Below are 19,583 nucleotides of genomic sequence, written 5' to 3' on the forward strand. Positions count from 1 at the left end.
GGGGCAGCACCCGTGCGGGACTGCTGCTGGTGGAGGCGCGGGAAGCCCCGGCCCCGCTCACTGTGGGGCGCGGGGTGCTGTGATGGCGCTGGGCTGGGCTGTGGGGGATGAGCGGTGAGGGGCCGTGGTGGAAGCGTGGGGCGCCCGCTCAGTGTAACCCACGGAATAAACCGCTCAGGCCTGGCAGGGCTTGTGCTGCGCGTTAGGGGCTCTGTTAGGAGCCAGGAGAGACCCCGTTGTCTTAAAAAGCCTGTGGATAAAGCCATGCTGAGAGGACGCTGCGGGACGGGGAGGGGGAAAGAAAGGGGTTTAATCACAGAATCACAGAACGGTTTGGGTTGGAAGGGACCTTAAAGATCATCTTGTTCCAACCCCCTGCCACGGGCAGGGACACCTTCCACCAGACCAGGTTGCTCCAAGGCCCATCCAACCTGGCCTTAAACACTGCCAGGGAGGGGGCACCCACACCTTCTCTATGCCAGTGTCTCACCACCCTCACAGTAAAGAATTTCTTCCTAATATTGGAAGGGTTTGGGCCCCAAGAACAAGGAGGATGTAAATACCTCAGACACTGACTATCCTGGTTGCTTGAATAAACAAAGGAAAGCCTTTGTCATTAGAGGGCTGTATCTCACTTCAGACAACTGGGCCTTGGTAAAACAGAGGCACAGAAGCATAAAGATAAGGGAGTTGCAACAACAGCCTCAAAGGACACGGCCTGCGCGATCCCCGGGCTGAGTCTGCGCAGGAGCCGGGGTCAGTCAGCGAACACAGTGAGGAAGACTACAGGCCTTCACCTGAAGACCCCCGGCGACCACCAGGGAAGACGACTGTGCATGCGGGACGGACATTTACATATATTAATGAGTTCCAGGAAATCTCATGGTTGTGTAAATGAGTTCTTGGGAATCCTATGACTATATATAACTTTATGGTATATAGTCGCTGAAAGTTTGCCAGATCGGCGGGGCACTCATGGAGGATAATCCCCAGTGCTACCCAGTGTAATAACACTCTGGGGTTACTGAGTTTTCTTTGGGACTCCTTGCCCAGCTGCACCTCACTTCCCACGGCGGGGAGGAAAGTTAGAAAGCAAGGGGGTTTGGAGATTACCGATTTTTGTGTCAGTATCTAATCTAAATCTCCCCTCTTTCAGTTTGAAACCGTTCCCCCTCGTCCTATCGCTCCATGCCCTTGCAAAAAGTCCCTCTCCAGCTTTCCTGCATCCCCTTCAGGGACTGGAAGGCTGCTCTAACAACAGAGCTGCGCTGAGCCCAACAGAAGGGCTTTATCCCGGGCGGTGCTGACGTGTGACTCCGCGTGGGCGAAGGCTTGTCCTTCCCCTCGCACGCCGGGTGTCCCCAGCCCTTCCTGGTGCCACTGTCCCTGCGTGGGTGCTTCGGGAGGTGTGAGGATGATCTCGGAGGACGCAGCCATCCCGCTTGCCGATCCCCGTGCCCTGTGGTTTTCTTCTGAAACACCACAGGAAACCTTAGTGGCACCGGAACGTGCCGGTTGCCGCAGGGCAGTGCCGTGGCCACGGCCTGTTGAAGCCCGTGGGCCATGGTGTCACCCACGTGGGTGGGGACAAATTGGTTTGGCAATGCTGATGATTGATAGAGCTTTGTGATGGTGAGCAGCACCATTTTGGGGTGAGATCTCCATCTCTGTTGTGGTTTTAGCACTGTGGTTACAAATAGAGAATTACATTGAATGCATTTGTTTAACACAAAATACTTCTTTGTTTACAGCTTCCGAGAGGAGAAGAAATCACGCCTTCTGATAAATAAAACTAGAAGTACGCCCAGATCCTCTCTATTTCCTCTATAAAATAAAACGCTGTCCCCTTGCTCGCACCCCCGGCCTCACACCCTGCGGCGCACGTGGTCCTGGTGTGAGAACAGCCTTTGTGCCCGGCTTTTGTTTACCACCGCGGCGATCCCAAGGAGAGCGCCCGTAGACAAGGGCAGTTTATTCCTCTTTCTTCATAATGGTGCATTCATGCTTCTGAGGAGGCTCGCCATCATCTCTGGAGAGCTCAGCAGCGGGTTTTTGTGTTGTTTTCCGTATGACACCAGCTTTGAGGAGAGAATTGGAGTAAAAAAAAGTACAGAATGCAAGAGAATATTAAAGTAGGTCGTGTGTCCCAAACTGTTTTTTCAGCTATTGCTATCATTTCTTATCAATAGTCTGGAGAACTGCCATGGGGCATCACCCAAGCCAAGTAGGACTATCAGATCGCTGGGTATGGGCCAGAGCGGAGCTGCCTGCTCTTCCCAGACACCTTTTTGGGTTGGATGTATGGTTCCTCTAACTGGGAAAAAATAATATTAGCCCTTGGGTACCACTCCTGGATTCTCATGGACAATATTGAGCACAAGCCTGGACCCGAAGAAGCGCTTGTGTGCCTGGAAGCCTGTCTAGTTTCTCCAAATATATCAACTGGCCTAATTAAAAAATATCGCCTCTCCGTACAGAACTTATGACACTTATTGAGTAATTTACATAAATACAGCAGGTTCTCAGCTAGTCCAAATCACTGCAGCTCTGCCGATTTATGGTGACTGCGTATTTGCCCCAGACCAAACAAATACTGATTTATCCCTGTCAAAGCACCACAGCAATAAATCCATTTCACAACGCGGATGATTTCCTTCCCCATCACAGGTCAGAACGCGATATTCATAATGCTGTAAATTCTTCAGAATAACGATCTGGCCATATTATCTGCAGCGTATCCAGCCCCCTTTTTGGGTTCCGATGGATAAATCAGCACCCTCGCACTGTTTTACAGACAGGGCGGCGGTGGGGTGAAGGTTAGGTGATGAATGGCTGGAGTTAGAAGCTTCTGGTGGGCAGCGCAGGCAGCTGGAGGTGTCATCTGGCTGTCACCACTAAATGCCCTTCTCCCACCTCTGCCTGGTACCTACAGACACCCCTCAACCAGAGCCCAGACAGCTGCTGGGTTGGGAAATCACAGAGACCCAAAGGATGTGAGTCTGTTCTGCAGATGTCCCAGAAAAGCCTAATAACCCCGATTCCGCCCACGGGATTAAAAATACTCCGGCGCGTTCAGATGTGCCACTTTGTTAATTCCTGCGGCCTGGAAGACGAGTCCTTCTCTTCACATTTTCTTGCCTTCCCCGTTACGTCTTGTCAATGCCTTGTGACACCGCGAGGGAAGGCAGCAAATTCTTTTTGACTTGGAGGTTCGCTTGGGTTGGCTGCTGACTGCTCCGAAAACAGATCCAGAAATCCTCCCCCCTCGCTTGCTGCGGGAGAGCGACGGTCGTGTGCCCCTTCCCTCCCCTTCCTGGGGCTCGGTGTGTGGTGCTGGGCTGGGTGCCGTCCCTGGGGTGCTGCCCTGGCTCCGGCGCAGCCCTGGGGCTCCCTGGCTGGGTGCTGACCCTCCGGTCCCGCTGCCTGGGCAGCTGCTGCGTGGGGTGCCCCAAAGAAGGTGCTGCCTGCCCAGGGGAGCAGTTTTCCAGCTTTTGCAGTTGAGCTGGTGAAAAACAAGCTGAGGAAACCTCTGGCTTCAGTGTCCCCTTCCCCACAGGCTGCAGGACAGCAGTGTCCTCATGTCCTCTGTGCCCAGCCCCTTGCTGGGCCAGACTGCCTGGCCCCAGCGCCCCAACACCCCAGCGCCCCAACACACCAGCACCCCAGCACCCCAGCACCCCTGCACACCAGCACCCCTGCACCCCAGCACCCCAGCACACCAATACCCCAGCACCCCAGCACCCCAGCACTCCAACACCCCAGCACTCCAACACCCCAGCACCCCAGCGCCCCAGCGCCCCAGCACCCCAGCACCCCAGCACCCCAGCACCCCTGCACCCCAGCACCCCTGCACCCCATCACACCAACACCCCAGCACCCCAGCACCCTAACACTCCAGCAGCCCAGCACCCCAGCACCCTGGCCCCTTTTCCACCTTGCTGCCCCAAGCCTGCCTGCATGACACGGCAAGGTCAGCATCCGAGGAGGAGGCCAAGGGTGTCCCTTCTCCCCCTGCACTCACCAGCAGCGCTGCCCAGCCTGCCACGATGCAGGATCCATCCCAGCCCAGCACCCTCCACCCTGCCACACATCAAAGCTGGGGGATCCCACCAGCCCACAGGAAGGACCCTGCACCCAACAACACCTGAGTGAGCTCAAGGGTGCACCAGCCCTCCCCAAAACGCCAGGACTCTGCCTCAGCTGGGGCAGGAGGCAATGGAGGGGCTGTGGCTGGTGGGGCAGGAGGCGATGGAGGGGCCGTGGCTGGTGGGGCAGGAGGCGATGGAGGGGCCGTGGCTGGTGGGGCAGCCGGCAGTGAGCCCACCAGACCACCGACGCTTTGAAGGGGAACTTCTTTCCCCCTCGCCCGCGGAGCCGCAGCGTTCTCTCCTCAGCCCTGGCCTTTTATCTCAGGCTTTCAAAGCACTTCCCAAGCCCAAATTAATTCTGCTGCAGCAGCTGCGCCGTGTAGCACCAGCCCTGCCATGAAGCAGGGCTGCCCGTACCCCTCGGGGTACACAGCCAGGCTGCCAGGGATGATTTTCCCTGGGACCACCTCAAGATACTGCCATGGGATGGGAGGGCAGCGTGTGGTGCCCCCCACCCTCCCCTTATCCCCGATACCCTCCCAAGCTCCATGGCACTGAGAGCTGCAGCGATGCCCGTGCTGCAGCACCCTCTGCTCTGAAAATCCCCCTCCCCAGACTTTCCTCCAGCCCCAGGGAACCTGCTCCCACGCAGGACCTCAGCCCATGGCAAGTGGGGTGCCCTGGGGTGGCCAGGGGTGCAGGGACCCCACCAGGGACCCCACCACGGTGCCGTGGCCAGCGGACACACCGCCTCCCCGCAGGGCGTTAATAATTAAGCAGGCGTGTCGGGCTCAGCTGGCAGCTCTTATTTAAGGAGCCGATATAAATACCGCCCAGACGGCACTTATGGAGCACCTAAAAAAAGCCCTGGCTGTCTCAGCCCCTCCAGAAGCAGCTCCGAGCTCTGCGGGCCGGGCAAGGTGGTCACCAGTGTCCTGCCCCGGGCTCTGAGCAGGAGAGGTGGCAGCATCTGGGGCCAATCCTCCGGGCACCCACTTGTGCCTCAGTTTCCCTCTGCAGCGGGGACCTGCCTGGGCCCTTTGTCCCGTGCGGTGGCAGGGGTGTTGGGGACCCAGCGCAGGGCTGGGTGCTTAGCCCCATGCCCTGGGTTGGTGGCACTGGGTGGGAGATGGGGCGTCTCTGTCCCACACCCCCTTGTGCCAGGGGAAGGTCACCCCGTGTTCCAGCGGCTGCCAAGTGCCTTTCTGTGTTTGGTGGCCCCACAGCCCTGCTGTCCCCTTGGTCACAGCTACCCGGGGACACCCCTCCCACACTGGGGTCAGGGACACTCATCCTCCAAGGACAGCTCAGCCCTCCCCAGTCCCTGCCCGGAGTCCCCAGGTCCCCCTCCCCAGAGCCACCCCATCCGTATCGAAGGGGAGGGGACTGGGGAGGCACAAGCAGGGCTGGGAGCAGCCACGACCCGGGGTGCAGCGGGACCCCCCAGCCCCCCCATCACCCCCCCATCAGCATCGTGGCCCCCCAGGAGCAGGCGAGCACCCCGGGGCGTGCTGCGGGCGGGAGGGACGGGGCTGTCACACCGTCCCCGTTGCAGGCAAGTGGCAGCGAGCCGCTTGCTGCAGTCCTGCTCGCCTCCGCAGCGTGACTCAGCACAGCCTCACCCGCTCCCAGCCCCACGCCGTGGCCGCCTCGCTCCCCACCTTGCCACTGCCCTCCCAATGCCCCCGGCACCCCCAGAGCCACCCCCCTGCACACCCCTCTTCCCACCCAGCCCTGTCCATCCCCACCCCGGGACCACCGGCTGCTCCTCCAGCCCCAGCACAGGCAGGGACCCCCCCTCCGGGGGCTCCAAGCGATGGGGAAGGGTGGGTGTGAGCCTGCCTGCACCCCAGCACCCCTGGGGACGGGGACGGGATGGATCCGGCCTCGTGGGTCTCCCTGCCCAAAGCCTCAGCTCAGTTTGGGGAGCTGAGCACCAGCTCCTGCCACGGCACCTCCCCAGCCCCTGCCAGGCGTGGGGAGAAAGGGGTTGGGGTATTTCGTGAGGGGTGGGACTGAGAGAGGTGCCAGGGTCACACGGGAAAGTCTTGGGGCTGAGCGCCCTAACTGTCCCCTCTATCTGTCCCCTTGTCCCCAGGCATGAAGCCACTTGCAGGGCAGGACCCTGCTGTCTGCTTGTGCCGTGCCCCCAGGACGGGCATCCCTCCGCCGTGACAGCAGCACATGGAACGTCCCCATCCCCAGGGCGGGGGACAACGGGGGCCATGCAGGCGGGAGCACCCATCCTGCACCCTGATGGCTGCATCCCAAGAGATGCTAACCAAAGGGCACAGCCGGAGGCAGAGCGCCCAGGCACGAACGGACCCTGCTCCCACCCGGGCAGCCCCTCGCCTGCGGGGCTCTCGGGTGGCATCGCCATGGGCAGTGTGTTGCCAGCGTTGCTGCCTGCTAATTGCTTTCCTGCCTCTCTAAATGAGAGCGGTGGCAGCGAGGCAGCAGCCAGCCGGCTCTTGCCAGCGCTCGGCAGCCCACGTGGGGCGGCTCCTGCCAGGGGAATGAAATAAAATTAAAAAAAAAAAAACCAAGGCATAGAGGAGGAGATGATGGATGGGAGGGTTTGCAACCGTGGCCGTTTACCCCGGAGCCCTCGAGCCTGCGGGCGCAAGGAGAGGCACAGATCTGCGGTGCCCACGGGCCACGCAGCCCCCCGGCACGGCGTGGGGAGCAGCCGGCCCCGCGGCCCCCCTCGCCGCCCCGCTCCCTTTGCCAGCCGACTAATTGCGCCGGTGACTTTGCAGTTCCCAAAATAGCTCCTGGCTCTGGCGGGGTGGCGTCACCGGGAGCCGCGGCAGCAGAGCCTGGCAGGAGGGGGCAAGGGGGACGTTGGGGTGTGGGGAGCGGCTCCTGCACCCCACCACGGTCCCGCTGGGTGACCTGGGCACCCCGGGCCACGCTCCCGAGGGAGCAAGAGGTGCCGTGCCACAGGGATGCTGCCGGGAGACCTGGTCCTCATCCATCCCATCGGAGGAGGAGGTGGTCCAAGGCTGTCCCTGCCCTGCATCCCCACTGTGTGGGTGCCCACGTCCCTGGGAGCCCCCGCCGCAGGGGACAGGCTGCCCCAGCAGGGGTAAGGCTGTCCCTCGGTGCCATGCCCCCTGCTCCCAGCCAGGGTGACCAGGTCCCTGCAGCTCCCCGAGGGTGCCAAGGGGTGAGCCAGAGCCCCTGGGGAAACTGAGGCACGCGAGGGGATGCAGAGGCAGCAGGGAGAGCCCAGGGCGGGGGGCATGATGAGGGGGGGAGCAGAGCACAGCCCAAGGTCACCCAGGTGGTGCTGGGCACAGCAGAGCCAGGGATGCTCCCCGGGCCAGGGATGCTCCCCGGGCCAGGGCTGCCGCTGGCAGTGACTCACGCTGCGCCCGTGCCCAGCTCCTCCGGTTACAGGCGCACACGGGATTGCCTTAACGGGGCACGGAGGGGTGGCCAGCCCGGGAAGGGCACCCCTGGGACCGGGCACCGACCCACGCGCCCCTCCAGCCATCCCTGCGCTCTGCAGCCACCCCCTAGAAGCAGTGCATTCTCCATACCACGTCCCAGCCAACCACACTGCTTGTACTGGTCTCATACTGGTCCCAGAATGGGACCCTCATCCCTCCCAGCACTGCCCATCCAGCTGGGGGGGATCTAACTGCGAGTGCCCCCTCGCCCGCCCCAGCTCCCCAGCCCCACGCCAGCGCTCGGCCCGAGAGCCAGCTTATTATTCTGGAACACGGCGAAATAATTAGAGCCTCCTCCGCTTCCCCTTGCTCATTTGTGCTCCTTCAGCCTGGATTAATGGATCTCCTCTCCCCAGCACAGACTCATTCCTTATTGCTAATAGCCCATAAATCCCAGCCCCAAAATAACCCCAGCTTTTGCCCAAGCCTGCTGAAATATTTATTCTCTCCCCCCTGCCGCCCCCAGCACAGTCCCCTCTCCGGGGATGGGGAGAGGAACTAATCGATGGCATCGACCGGTGTGGAGCCGCAGCTGCTCCAGGCTCGGGGAAACAGCTGACGTCGGCAAGAGGAGAAGAGCTGGGCGGGCACCGTGGCTTCTCCCTGCTCCCACGCAGCCGCCGTGGCCTGGCTCTGGTCCCACAGCAGGATGCTCTTGTGCCACCGGCATCCCCCGTGCTGGTACCCTGCTCCAGGGCATCCCCTGTGCTGGTACCCTGCTCCAGGGCAGAGTATCCCCCGTGCTGGTACCCTGCTCCAGGGCATCCCCTGTGCTGGTATCCTGCTCCAGGGCAGAGCATCCCCCGTGCTGGTACCCTGCTCCAGGGCAGAGCATCCCCCGTGCTGGTACCCTGCTCCAGGGCAGAGCATCCCCCGTGCTGGTACCCTGCTCCAGGGCAGAGCATCCCCCGTGCTGGTACCCTGCTCCAGGGCATCCCTCATGCTGGTACCCTGCCCCAGGGCATCCCCTGTGCTGGTACCCTGCTCCAGGGCATCCCTCATGCTGGTACCCTGCTCCCACCCTGCCTGCCACTCCCTGCTCCCATGGAGAGGATGCCCAGCTTGGGCATGGAGTGTCTGGGGGGATCCCTGGGGATCCCAGCGCATCCCAAGCCCTGTCTGCAGGAGAAAAGGCTGGCAGAGAAGGGAGGAGGCTGCTGTCTGTCCTGGCTGGAAACCCTTTGCTTGCTGGCTTGCAGGTGGTGGGAAGGAGAAGCCCAGGGAGAGCGGGACCTGCTCTTCCCATCTGCTCCTCCGCCCTGAGCCATCAGTGCTGAATTTACTGCTGTCAGCACTGCGGAGCCCGGCCGGCCGCACCACAGCAACGCACCCGCTTCAGCCGTCACCCCGCAGCCCGTGGGGCTGCCAGATCCCACCGGGAACAAACCCGGAGCCGGACCCAACCTCACCCTGCCGAGCCTGGCGGGGGTCAGGGCTGTACCCCCGGAGCTGCGGTGGGGAAGGGTCTGGGTTTGGCTGCTGGTGGGTGGGAATCGAGGGTAGCTCGGGGGCCAGCAAGGGATTTGCACCAATTTTTAGCAGCAAGAGCCCATCCCCACGCCTCTGGGCTTGGGGCATTGCCTGTGCCCCAGCCATTTGCTCCTGCCCGGGTTTTGAGGGGATGGCAGGGAGTCAAGTCAGGTCTCAGCACACTTTCAAAGGGCTTTTATTTATTCACAGAACAACCCCAAACACACATAATAAAAATGGGAAAAAAAAAACCAAACAGGAATATGCACAATCTATTATTAACAAAAGAATTGCACAGAGGAGCGAGCGCGGAGGAGGGGACAGCCGGGACCCTCTCTGCCATTCCCCACCCTCGCACCCCGTCCACGAGCACACGAGGATCCTTTTGCCCATGTCAGAGAGCAGGAACGGGCGACGGCGACGGCGGCTGGTGCTGCAGGCTGGGTCCTTCCACCGGGGCTGCGAGGGAAACAGCCTTCACCCCAACGGCACCGCGGAGGGGACTGGGCTCCCAGATCCTGCCCTATGGAAGACCCCTATGGAAGACCCCAAATCCAAGCCCTGGGCAGGGATTTGGGGTCTTCCCTATGGTTTTCCATCTCCTCCTGCCCTGACTGCCCCGGCCACCTTGGAGCATCGCCGGGCTCCTGGGAAAGAGCAGCCAGAGCTGGCTGGGACCCCGCAGGATGGAGGAGGGGTGGGGAGGCTGCGGAGAGCCTGGACCTGCCCCTCTCCCCAAGGGCTTTTTTGGGCAGGGACGAAGCCCCCAGGGAAGGGAAAGCCCGGCTGGGCTCTCTGCAGACCCTGCGAGGTGGAATGGGCACGAGGAAGGAAGGCTGGGCAGCCGTGGAGAGGGACGGGGTTGCCAATGGTGTGAGATCCAACACCCGCGTCCCTGCTGCGTGGAAATTGGTGAGGACTTGGTGTTTCTTCTGCCAAAATGGGAAGAAAAACCTGGTGTTTGGATCACTGGGGGGTTTGCAAAGCAACTTGCAGAACGGCAGCGACTCGTGGCGGAGCCACTGGACCCCCCTGGTGTGATTTCAGCCCCTCTTTACATTTTGCAAGTATAATCTAACGTCATTTTCACAGCAGAAAAAACATTTTTCTCTCCTCATCTCTCAAATGAAATGGCTGAAACCAACCAGATTTCACACCAAAAATGGTTTTGTTTTCCCAAGGGGGTAAAAGCTTCACCCAGTACATCAGGAGCAGAGGGATGCCTGGTCTTCACCCGGCTCTTCCCACCCTCAGAGCTCCAACACCCGCGGGTGGCCCAGCCAGTGCCCCTGTAGGGTGAGTGGGGAAACTGAGGCAGGGGGTGAATGTCCCTGACCAGCAGCCAGGGCTCAGCCCCTCGCCATGGGCACTGCCACCGGCTCCCTCCACCGTCCCCCCGTACCTGCGCGAGGGTCCCGGCGGGCGGGTGGTCATAGGACGCCGCAGACGACCCCGGCGTCCTCGGAGTGGTCGCAGTTGTGGACGTCCCAGCGGATGTGGGAGCAGCGCAGCAGCGAGGGCTCGTGGCCCTTGCACTTGAGGTTGTCGAGGAAGATGTAGCCGGTGCCCTGGCCGTAGCGTGCCTCCCCCCAGGCCCCCACGGCGTGCCCGCAGCCCAGCTGCCTGCACACCACCTTGGCGTCCCGCAGGTCCCAGGCGTCGTCGCACACCGTCCCCCACTGCGACAGGTAGAACATCTCCACGCGCCCCTCGCACCGGTGGCTGCCGTTCACCAGGCGCAGGGACCCTGCGGAGGGGACGGGGTGAGGCAGCCCCTGCCCGTGCCCACCCCAGCGCTGCATCCCCCTGGGACAGCGGGACCCGCCGGGCGGGCTGGCGGAGAAGGGGCCTTTCCTGGGCAGGTGGCCCCAGGGCAAGAAGAGCCCTGGTCTCTCCAAGGCTGGGCAGATGTTTGCTGGTCCCCACAGCTCCACCACTGCCTCTGCACAGGCAGGAGCACGAGGGGGGTGACCACTTGCCAGCATCAAAGCTGGGTCTGACCCTCAAAGCATCGTGGTGGGCGTTCAGGTGGAAGGAACGGACAATAATCTCTGTTCCCAGCTCAGCCTTGTTGGTCCATCCCCTCCTCTCCCCACTGAGGTCCATCCCCTCCTCTCCCCACTGAGGTCCATCCCCTCCTCTCCCTGCTGAAGTCCATCACCTAATGGTCCATCACCTGAAGTTCATCACCTCTGCCTGAACCAGCCTTGAGGGCACCAGGAGAGGCCACGGTTTAACGGTGCCACCAGCACGGTGTTTCCCCCTGCCGTGGGCTGCTCCAGGCCAGCGGCCTATGCCCAAGCCACCTCCGTTTCCACCCTGTGCCGGTGCAGAGTGTCCCCAGGGCTGGCACCGCGTCCCCGGTGACACCTCGGTACCTACCGTCCTTGGGGCGGGTTGGGGCCGATGTGGTGGTTGTAGCGGTGGCTTCTTGGAAATGCTCTCCAGCATCGTCAGCGCCTGGTGCAATGGGGCAGGTGGGGGAAAAGCAGCTCAGGGGACTCCTGTGCCCCCCAGGGCTGGGTCAGAGCCCCCCAGCAGTGGCGTGGGGCTGGCTGGGATGGATGCAGGGACGTGTGGGGTGGGATGTGCAGCTGAGTGGAGACCCGAGGTGGTACCCACGCTCCGACCATCACCCGTCACCATGGCACCCAACCGCCGCTGCTGTCCCCATACAGGCAGGAGGAACCCCAGGGTCTTGGGGCTCACATTCACCCATCACCCCATGTCAGGGACCCCCCTTTCCTGCGGCCAGCGTGCGTGTGGCTGAAACCCCGTTATCTCGTGGGATTTCCACACCACCAAGACGGGCTTTAGTGGAGCCCTGGGTTCCATCACATCCATCCCCCCTCTCCCACCCAGCTGGCGAGGGAAGACCCTGGGGTGGGAGGGAAGCCCCTCGGGTGAAGGAAGCCCCTCGTCCCCGCTCTCACCTCGGCAGATGACGCCGGCGTCCTCGTGGTGGCCGCAGTTGTGCTGCCCCCAGCCCAGGTGGAAGCAGTCGGCCAGGCGAGCCTCGCCGCCGCCGCAGCCCACGTTATCCAGCAGCACGGGCCCGCTGCCGTAGCCGAAGGAGCCCAGGACGGTGGCGGCGAGCGCGGCGCCGCAGCCCAGCTGCCGACACACCACCTGGGCGTCGGGGAAGTCCCAGTCGTCGTCGCAGACGGTGCCCCACGTGCCGCCGTGCCGCACCTCCACCCGCCCGCGGCAGCTCCCATTCCCGTTCGCCAGCCGCACGCCGCCACCTGCGTGGGGGGGCCCCGGCACTGGCACGTCGTCGGGGGGACCGGGGCTCTGCGGGGGGTCCCGTGTCCCCCGCTGACCCTCTGGGGACATGGGATGAGAGCCCCTGGGGGCATGGGGTGAGCCTTGGGGATGTGGGGTGAGCCTCTGGGGACATGGGAGCAACTCTCTGGGGGCATGGGGTGAACCCTAGGGATGTGGGGTGAGCCGCTGGGGATGTGGGGTGAGCCCCTGGGGACATGGGAGCAACACCCTGGGGTCATGGGGTGAGCCCTGGGGAACATGGGGTGAGCCTTGGGGGCATAGGCTGAGCCCCTGGGGACATAGGGTGAGTCCTGGGGACGTGGGGTGACCCTGAGGACATGGGGCAACTCCCAAGCATCACAGGGTGAGTACTGTGAGCATGGGGTAATCCCTGGAGATGTGGGGTGAAGTCCTGGGGGGCATGGAGTGAGCCCTGGGGATGTGGGGTGACTCCTGGGGGGCATGGGGTGAGCCCTGGGAGCATGGGGTGAGCCGTGGGGTGCCGGGGCTCCCCTGGGAATGTGGGGTGAGCCCTGAGGGTACGGGGTAGCCCGGGGGACCGTGCTGGACCCTGTACAGGACTAGCAGTGGCCGCACACTTACTTTCCTGCTCGACGGTGAGGAGGGCGGTGGTGACCACCTCGGTGGCCTGGGAGGGCTGGTCCCCGCCGTCTGTCGCTGCTGGGACAAGCATGGGGACACACGGGTGTTGGGGGGGCCAGCTCCAGCACCCACTGCCCCCAATCCGGCTGGGGCCAGGGGCCTTTAGCACCGCGGTGGCCCCATGGCAAGCTCCTGCCATGGGCAACATCACCCCCCGAGCCTCACCTACGTGTGGTGGGACACCAGGGTGACCGTGGTGGGGTCATGGGAGGACACAGGAGGCATGGGGACCCCCCCAGCGAGCCCCCAGCCCCAGCTACGGCACACGGGTGAGCCGGGTGGCTGCTGACGTCCTACCTGTGGCCGTGGCAGTGAGCGTCTCTTCATAGTCCAGGGCCACCGAGGTGGTGAAGGACGTGATGGTGGACGTGTCCAGCCCTGCGGGGACACAGAGGGACAGAGGTGACACGCGGGGAGAAGCTGTGAAGCTGTGAGCTTGCTGAGGCCGGGAGGCAGATCCAGGGTGGCGTGGGGGCTCCGGGGTGGTGGGGATGGAGGTGGCCCGTGTCCACCTGCACCCTGTGTGTGGTGGTGCCATCGGCTCCGTGGTGCCAGAGGGGACAGGGGTGTTTAGGGGGAAAAGGACCAGCCTGAGAAAATGGTCCCTTTTCTCCCTCATCAGCCCCTTTGTTCCTTAATAGTGGGAAAGGGAAAGCGCTGGCACTCCCTGCTCCCATCATTAGCCATGATAATGAGGGGATTCAGGGGGGTTATTAACATTATAAATGGTAATCAGCGGAGAACGGCAGAAATCCATCATTCCGGGAGGGGAAGGGGGGGCAGGCTGGGGCTGGCATCCAGGGTGATGGCAGATGAGGAGAAAGGATGCTCCATGGAGCCCAGGTCCCTGCCTGCCCTTGGGTCTCTCTGAGGCCATTTCTCCTCGGGGACCAGGACGTCCCTGGATGTTTTCCCCCCAAAGGTGATGCTGTGCCCCGCTACCTGTGCAGATGACCCCGGCGTCCTCGTGGTGGCCGCAGTTATGGATGCCCCAGCCCAGGCTGTAGCAGGCGGAGAGGACGGGCTCGCTGCCATCACAGTTGACGTTGTCGAGGAGGATGCGCCCCGTGCCATAGCCGAAATAGGCGTTGCTCTTGTAGTCCAGGGCCTGGCCGCAGCCCGCCTGCCTGCACACCACGCTGGCGTCGCTCAGGCCCCAGTCGTCGTCGCAGATGGTGCCCCAGTCCCCGCGGTAGAAGATCTCCACGCGGCCCTGGCAGGTGTCAGTCCCGCTCACCAGGCGGATCCTGCCGTCACCTGGGGAGGAGGACACCGCTCCCCAGGTCACCGTGCACACCACGGCACGGCGGTGCCATAGAACCATAGAATAGACTCATAGAAGATTTGGGTTGGAAGGGACTTTAAAGATCATCTAGTTCCAACGACCTGCCACAGGCAGGGACACCTTCCACCAGACCAGGTTGCTCCAAGACCCACCCAACCTGGCCTTGAACGCTGCCAGGGAGGGGGCAGCCACAGCTTCTCTATGCCAGGGTCTCACCACCCTCACAGTAAAGAATTTCTTCCCCATATCTCATCTCAATCTGCCCTCTTTCAGTTGAAACCACTCCCCCTCATCCTGTCACTACAAACCACCCGGCAGTGCCTGTGGTGGCAAAGAAACCGGGTGAGAAACTGTGGGGAAGGGGCGATGCTGTAGGGCAGCCCGGCTGGTGGGAGCCTTGGTGAACCTCGGGGACAGGGTTTGGCCATGGCCAGCACAACAATGGGATCCCCGGGGCTCTGCCCCTCGGAGAGTCAGGGTGCTTCATGGAGGGGCAGCGGGTGATGGATGGGTGGGTGGGTGGGGTTGGGGGGACGCTGCCCTCCACCAGCCCTCAGCAGGACTGGGAGCAGTGGTCCAGCAGCTTACTTTCCCCGTCCTGTAAGGAGGCTGCGAGGGTCCTGGTGGTCGGTCCTTCGCTGGCTGGCGTGGGCGAGAGCTCTGGAGAGGGAAGCGGAGAGGTGGCGTCCATGGGTGCCCGCAGCGAGCCATGGGGTGCCCTGCCCCTGCCCCGGGCACCGGCGAGCACCCGGCCCGGCAAGCACAGCCCACGGAAAGCGAGAGGGTTTGCCCCAAACCAGCCTCGACGGGGAAAGGAAGAGGGGTTTGCTGCTGCATTGCCCTGCCCAGAGGTGTCTGCCCGGTTGTAGGTGCAGGGAGGCGGATGGAGCTGGCACGGGGGGAAGTTGTGCCCAACGGCATGGCATGGGGACCCGGACTAAATCATAACGCTGCACTGAGCTGGCGGGAGTCAGGCTCCCACCCGTCGTGGGATTTGGATTCAAAGTCATGGCATATATAGAGAAAAAAACAGTAATATTTTGATTTTCCTGCTGGTTTTACCTATATATCCTTTGCTGACAGTGTTGTTTCAAGCTGCCATATTGCCTGTCTTGTCCCAGCGCCTTGGCTGGGCTGGTGCAATTATCTGGGGGTGGTGTGGGGACCAATATCCAGCCAATATCCAGCCACACACGTGCCCAAGGGCTGCAGGAGCACCTTCCCCAGGGGTCTGGTGCTTGGGTCAAACCCCTGCATCTCCTCTGAGGGCCACCCCAGAGCATCTCTTGATCTCCTTTGCCAACCAATCTACAAACAGCTCACAGCTCAAGCTGTTCCTCTGCCCTCAGACCCATCTCCCCACCTTCAGTCCTTCCGTCTCTCCTCTCCAGCAGCTCCTTGATTCAGGGTTCCTGCTCAATCCACCACCTCCTTTCTCTGCTTGCTGCTGGTCCAACCCACCAGCCAGCCCAGCATCCCCCCCTTTCCAAGCCCCACTTCTGCAGGGCTCAGGGATTCACTGAGCAGTTGCAGCCATGGCCGAGCTCCGGGTCTGCACAGCCTCACATTCACCGGCCGTTGATGCGTGGCTGATGAGCAAACCCTACGTAGCTACGCAGAAGGAACGTGTAGGGTGTATGGGGGTCAGCATGGAGCCGTTCCGCTTTCACTTGCCAAGTTCAAACGCTTTCCACTGCTTTTCTCACCTTCAGGAACATTTCCCACTGAGGAGCTCAGCAATTTAAAGAAAGACAAGTCAAAAGGGGAAAGAGCAGTTGGGCAGCGGCTGACGCAGAGGCAGGGCGTGGGTGGGCATGTGCTCTTTCCCCAGGGATTGTGCTGGAGAGGTTGCAAAGTCCCTGAGCTGGGAGTGATGAGGAACACAAAATAGGCTGGTCACCTTATGGAGCACCAGCGTGCTGAGCTGGGAGATGACCTGGATTGAAGAAAGGGGTGGAGGAAGGCTGCAGAGGAGGTTTGGCTGACCCAGGCTCAGTGGAACAGGCTCTGGGATACATCTTTTGGGCTCCTCCAAGGTGTCTGCAGACACGAAGGCTTGCAGCACTGCAGGCACCCCCCTGCTCTCCTAGCCCCCGAGGAGCCCAGTCTCATTACCATTGCATACGACAGCCACGTCCTCGTAGTGGTAGCAGTTGTGGATGCCCCAGCCGTGGCTCCAGCACTCGCTCAAGGCTGCCTCCCAGCCCTTGCAGTCCACGTTGTCCAGGAAGATGGGTCCGCTCCCTTGGCCAAAGGTCATGGCTGCCGGGAGGGTGATGGCATGGCCACAGCCCAGCTGGCGACACACCACGTTGGCGTCCACAATGTCCCAGTCGTCATCGCAGACCGTCCCCCAGGAGCCATTGTAGAGGATCTCCACTCGCCCCTGGCACTGGCTGGGCCCGTTGGCGAGCCGTATCTCTGGAAAGATGGGCAGAGAGATGTCCCTCAGCAGGCGACGAGCCCAGCCCGGGGCCAGGAGGTGACAAACACTCAGTGGGTGTCACGGGGAGGGCGTGAGCCCTCTCTGCACCAAATCTCTGCTCCTTAAATACAATGGTGACCCCTCACTGTAGCACAAGGCAGCTGTTGACTTGGTGCTACCCACCTGATGGTGGGACATGGGCTTCTCTTCACCTGCTGGAAGCAGTGGACATGAAGACTCAACACATCTCAATACATAAACGAGATGCACCATCATCCCATCGTCTTGCCTACTAATGGCCTGGGCAATAACCCAACGGGAGAAGAGGAAAGAGGACACATGGCATCGCGTGATGACGTATGATGGGTGACAGGTGACAAGATGCAATTAGCAAATTCTTATTAGCCTCAACGAATGCACCCAGAGCTGGTCCCTTGGGGGATTGGTGGGACGGGGATGCTCTCTCAAGCTGCTGGCGATGAGGAGCAGGTGTGTAAGCGCCCCATGTCAAGAGAATTTTTCGCTTGGGTGTGACGAATGGCACAGGGACGGGGACTCAGCAGGAGGTGGTAAAATTCCCCTCTCGGGATAATAAGTGAAATAGGGATAATAAAGAATCTCTGTTTCCTTTCTGTAGAGGAAGTTTAGCTTTCTGTTCAAAAACAATACGCTTCCTTTTTGAAATTCTCCAAACCCCATTTTTAACAAAAAAAAATTGAATTTTCCCCTACAAAACTTCCTGGAGAAAAGAGACTTTAAGAGAAAAATCTCACCTGGGAATGGCGACAGCGCGGGCTTGGAGGTGTTGCCTGCAAGGGAGAAGAAAAGGGGTCAGATCTCCCCAGCGTCCTCGCGGCGAGCGGAGGAGGGATGCGGCTCAGAGGATGATGGCAGCAGGGATGCGGGTGGGCATGGTGGGGACCAGCAGGACCTGACACCCCCAGACCCTTCCCTTTTCTGCAAAGTCCTGAGGTTTGGTGGGGAAATAACAAACACTTGAGCCCGGGGCATCATTTCGTCTGCTTCCCAAGGGGGGAAACTGAGGCAGCTGCGTGTGGCATGAGTGACCTGGGCTCTGGGGTGGGACTGTGCTTTAAGCACCGGGGTACACGTGTGTGTCCCTGCCCTAAATCCGGGGTCACACGGGTTTGTGCAGCTCCCCAAGATGAAGCGTGGGGTCCGAGGGCTGCTGCCTCTCAGGTAGAAGCAGCTTTTCCTTCCCCTCTCCTCCCTTCCCCTCCCTGGGTCGTGCCTTGTGCCGGCTCTTGGGGACCTTCGTGTCTCCCTGGCTCCACTGCTGACTTGCTGGGGGTCCCGAGCAGCTCCCCTGTCCTCCTGCCCCATCTCCCCGTGGAAAACTCAGGAGATGAGATGGGAATGAGGAAAACTGATCCTGCCTGGCACGGGAAACTCGCCGGAGATCTCCTGATGGAAGAGGCCGCTCTGAGCATCCCTATGGACGTTTTAATGGATTTTTTCTTTTTTTTTCCCAACAAAGTCTGCTTTTTGCACGGCGAGCTGGAAAGTGATGCTGCGACGCCAGCAAGAACTGGGGATTAAACAGGCGAGACCAAGGGAGCAGAGCGGCTGGCTCGCTGAAGGAGAGGACGGGGAAGGACACAGCAGCCCCGTGGGCTGGATGACAGGAGAGAGGTAATTCACATCACCTCTGCACCCAAAACGTGGAGACAGGAGGCTTTTGAGGAAGGGTGTTTGATCCTGGTTTGTATTGATTTTTAACACCTAGGCCACTCCAGTGCTGAAAAAGCAGTGGATAAAAAGGACGTTGTTAAATATTCAGTATTCATCTCCCTTTAAGTCAAAATCAAAGCTCTGAAACATTCATTTGAGAGCATCCTCCAGCAAAGTCAAGAGAGACCTGAAAAAATACGCCTGGTGTGTCCACATGAGTGAGGGACGAGAGGAGAGCAGTGGGCTTTGAGAAGAGCTCGAGCTCTCCACGTTCCTCTGATCCACACAAAGCCAAAAGAAAAGGGGAAACTGGCTCCAGTACCCACCGTCCCTTCCAGTGCTGGATCAAACCACCCAAAGGGAGGACAAACCGCCCTTCGCCAGCGGCTCAGCCGTGTGCCCGTCGATGGAGAGAACTGGGGAGCCAGGGGACAGCGGCAGAGCCACCGGGGTGCCCCCAGGTCCCCCCACCCAGACTGCGGGCTCGGGGAGGACGGGCAGCTCCAGCTGAGGGGGTGGGAGCTGTAACACCTGATTTAACCCAGTTATGGTGTCTGACTGCACCGTAATTGCCCGTTTTCAGGCTGGCTTTGTCTTGGCGGGGCTTTGGGGAAGGCGTTACGGACCGCCTGGCTGTAATTACCCTGACAAAGCCACACCGGGATAATTGCGCTACCACAGCGTCCGAGCCCAGGGACGGCTGTTCCCAGTTGGATTTACACGCTGCTGGACGGTGCCTGCCAGGAGTGACTCGGGATCGGTGTCCTCAGGGGACGGGTGCCCATCCCACCCATGGCCGTGGTCCCACAGCCCCCATCCCTTGGCCATCAGCACACTCCCGCTGGCACTGCCCGCTCTGGGGCTCCGACCCGTGCCATCCTCATCATGGGTGTCTGAAATCACCCCCCTCCCGCTGCACCACACGGGAGCTCACCAGTGGGGCCGAGGAGGAGGAGGAGGAGGAGTGTGGCTGGCAGCAGCGGGGGAGGCAGCACCCCAACCTCCAGCCTCCCCACGCCGTGCCGGCTGGCCGGGCAGGGACCGAGTCTCATTGCTGCACCGTGGTCGTCCCGCACACGGGTGTCCAGAGGAGGTTGTCCCTGAAATGTGCAGACAGCAGTGTCAGTGGTGACAGCCAGGAGAGCCCTTGCCCCACCAAGGGCCACACAGGACCTGCAGACAAGTCCCTCCTCGGCACTTGCTGGAGCGGTGACCAGGAGTCACATGAAAAATAATTC

At 61.3% G+C, this 19,583-nt stretch overlaps 2 protein-coding genes across 2 annotated transcripts in view; one reads left to right on the forward strand and one right to left on the reverse strand.

The window, feature by feature from the left end:
- Positions 1 to 19,583, forward strand: part of HSPB1 (heat shock protein family B (small) member 1) — a 163,976-nt gene that overhangs the window by 27,782 nt on the left and 116,611 nt on the right. The window lies entirely within an intron of this gene.
- Positions 10,444 to 19,397, reverse strand: SSC4D (scavenger receptor cysteine rich family member with 4 domains). Its single transcript, XM_068415828.1, has 10 exons — positions 19,280 to 19,397; positions 17,427 to 17,462; positions 16,344 to 16,649; positions 14,817 to 14,888; positions 13,886 to 14,200; positions 13,241 to 13,321; positions 12,884 to 12,961; positions 11,947 to 12,258; positions 11,396 to 11,473; positions 10,444 to 10,760 (listed from the first exon to the last, which is right to left on the reverse strand). The coding sequence occupies exons 1-10, from the start codon at positions 19,395 to 19,397 to the stop codon at positions 10,444 to 10,446; spliced, it is 1,713 nt and encodes a 570-aa protein (XP_068271929.1).

Source organism: Nyctibius grandis, chromosome 18 (genome assembly GCF_013368605.1).
Source record: "Nyctibius grandis isolate bNycGra1 chromosome 18, bNycGra1.pri, whole genome shotgun sequence".
In the NCBI taxonomy this organism is placed as follows: domain Eukaryota; kingdom Metazoa; phylum Chordata; class Aves; order Nyctibiiformes; family Nyctibiidae; genus Nyctibius; species Nyctibius grandis.

Excerpts from the sequence above, each read along its gene's own strand:
- SSC4D (XM_068415828.1), bottom strand. The coding sequence starts at position 19,397 with ATGAGACTCGGTCCCTGCCCGGCCAGCCGGCACGGCGTGGGGAGGCTG. Across the intron at positions 12,259-12,883 it reads CCTCACCGTCGAGCAGGAAA|GTGGCGGCGTGCGGCTGGCG; the intron begins GTAAGTGTGCGG and ends CCCCCCACGCAG. Across the intron at positions 11,474-11,946 it reads CGCCGGCGTCATCTGCCGAG|GCGCTGACGATGCTGGAGAG; the intron begins GTGAGAGCGGGG and ends CCATTGCACCAG.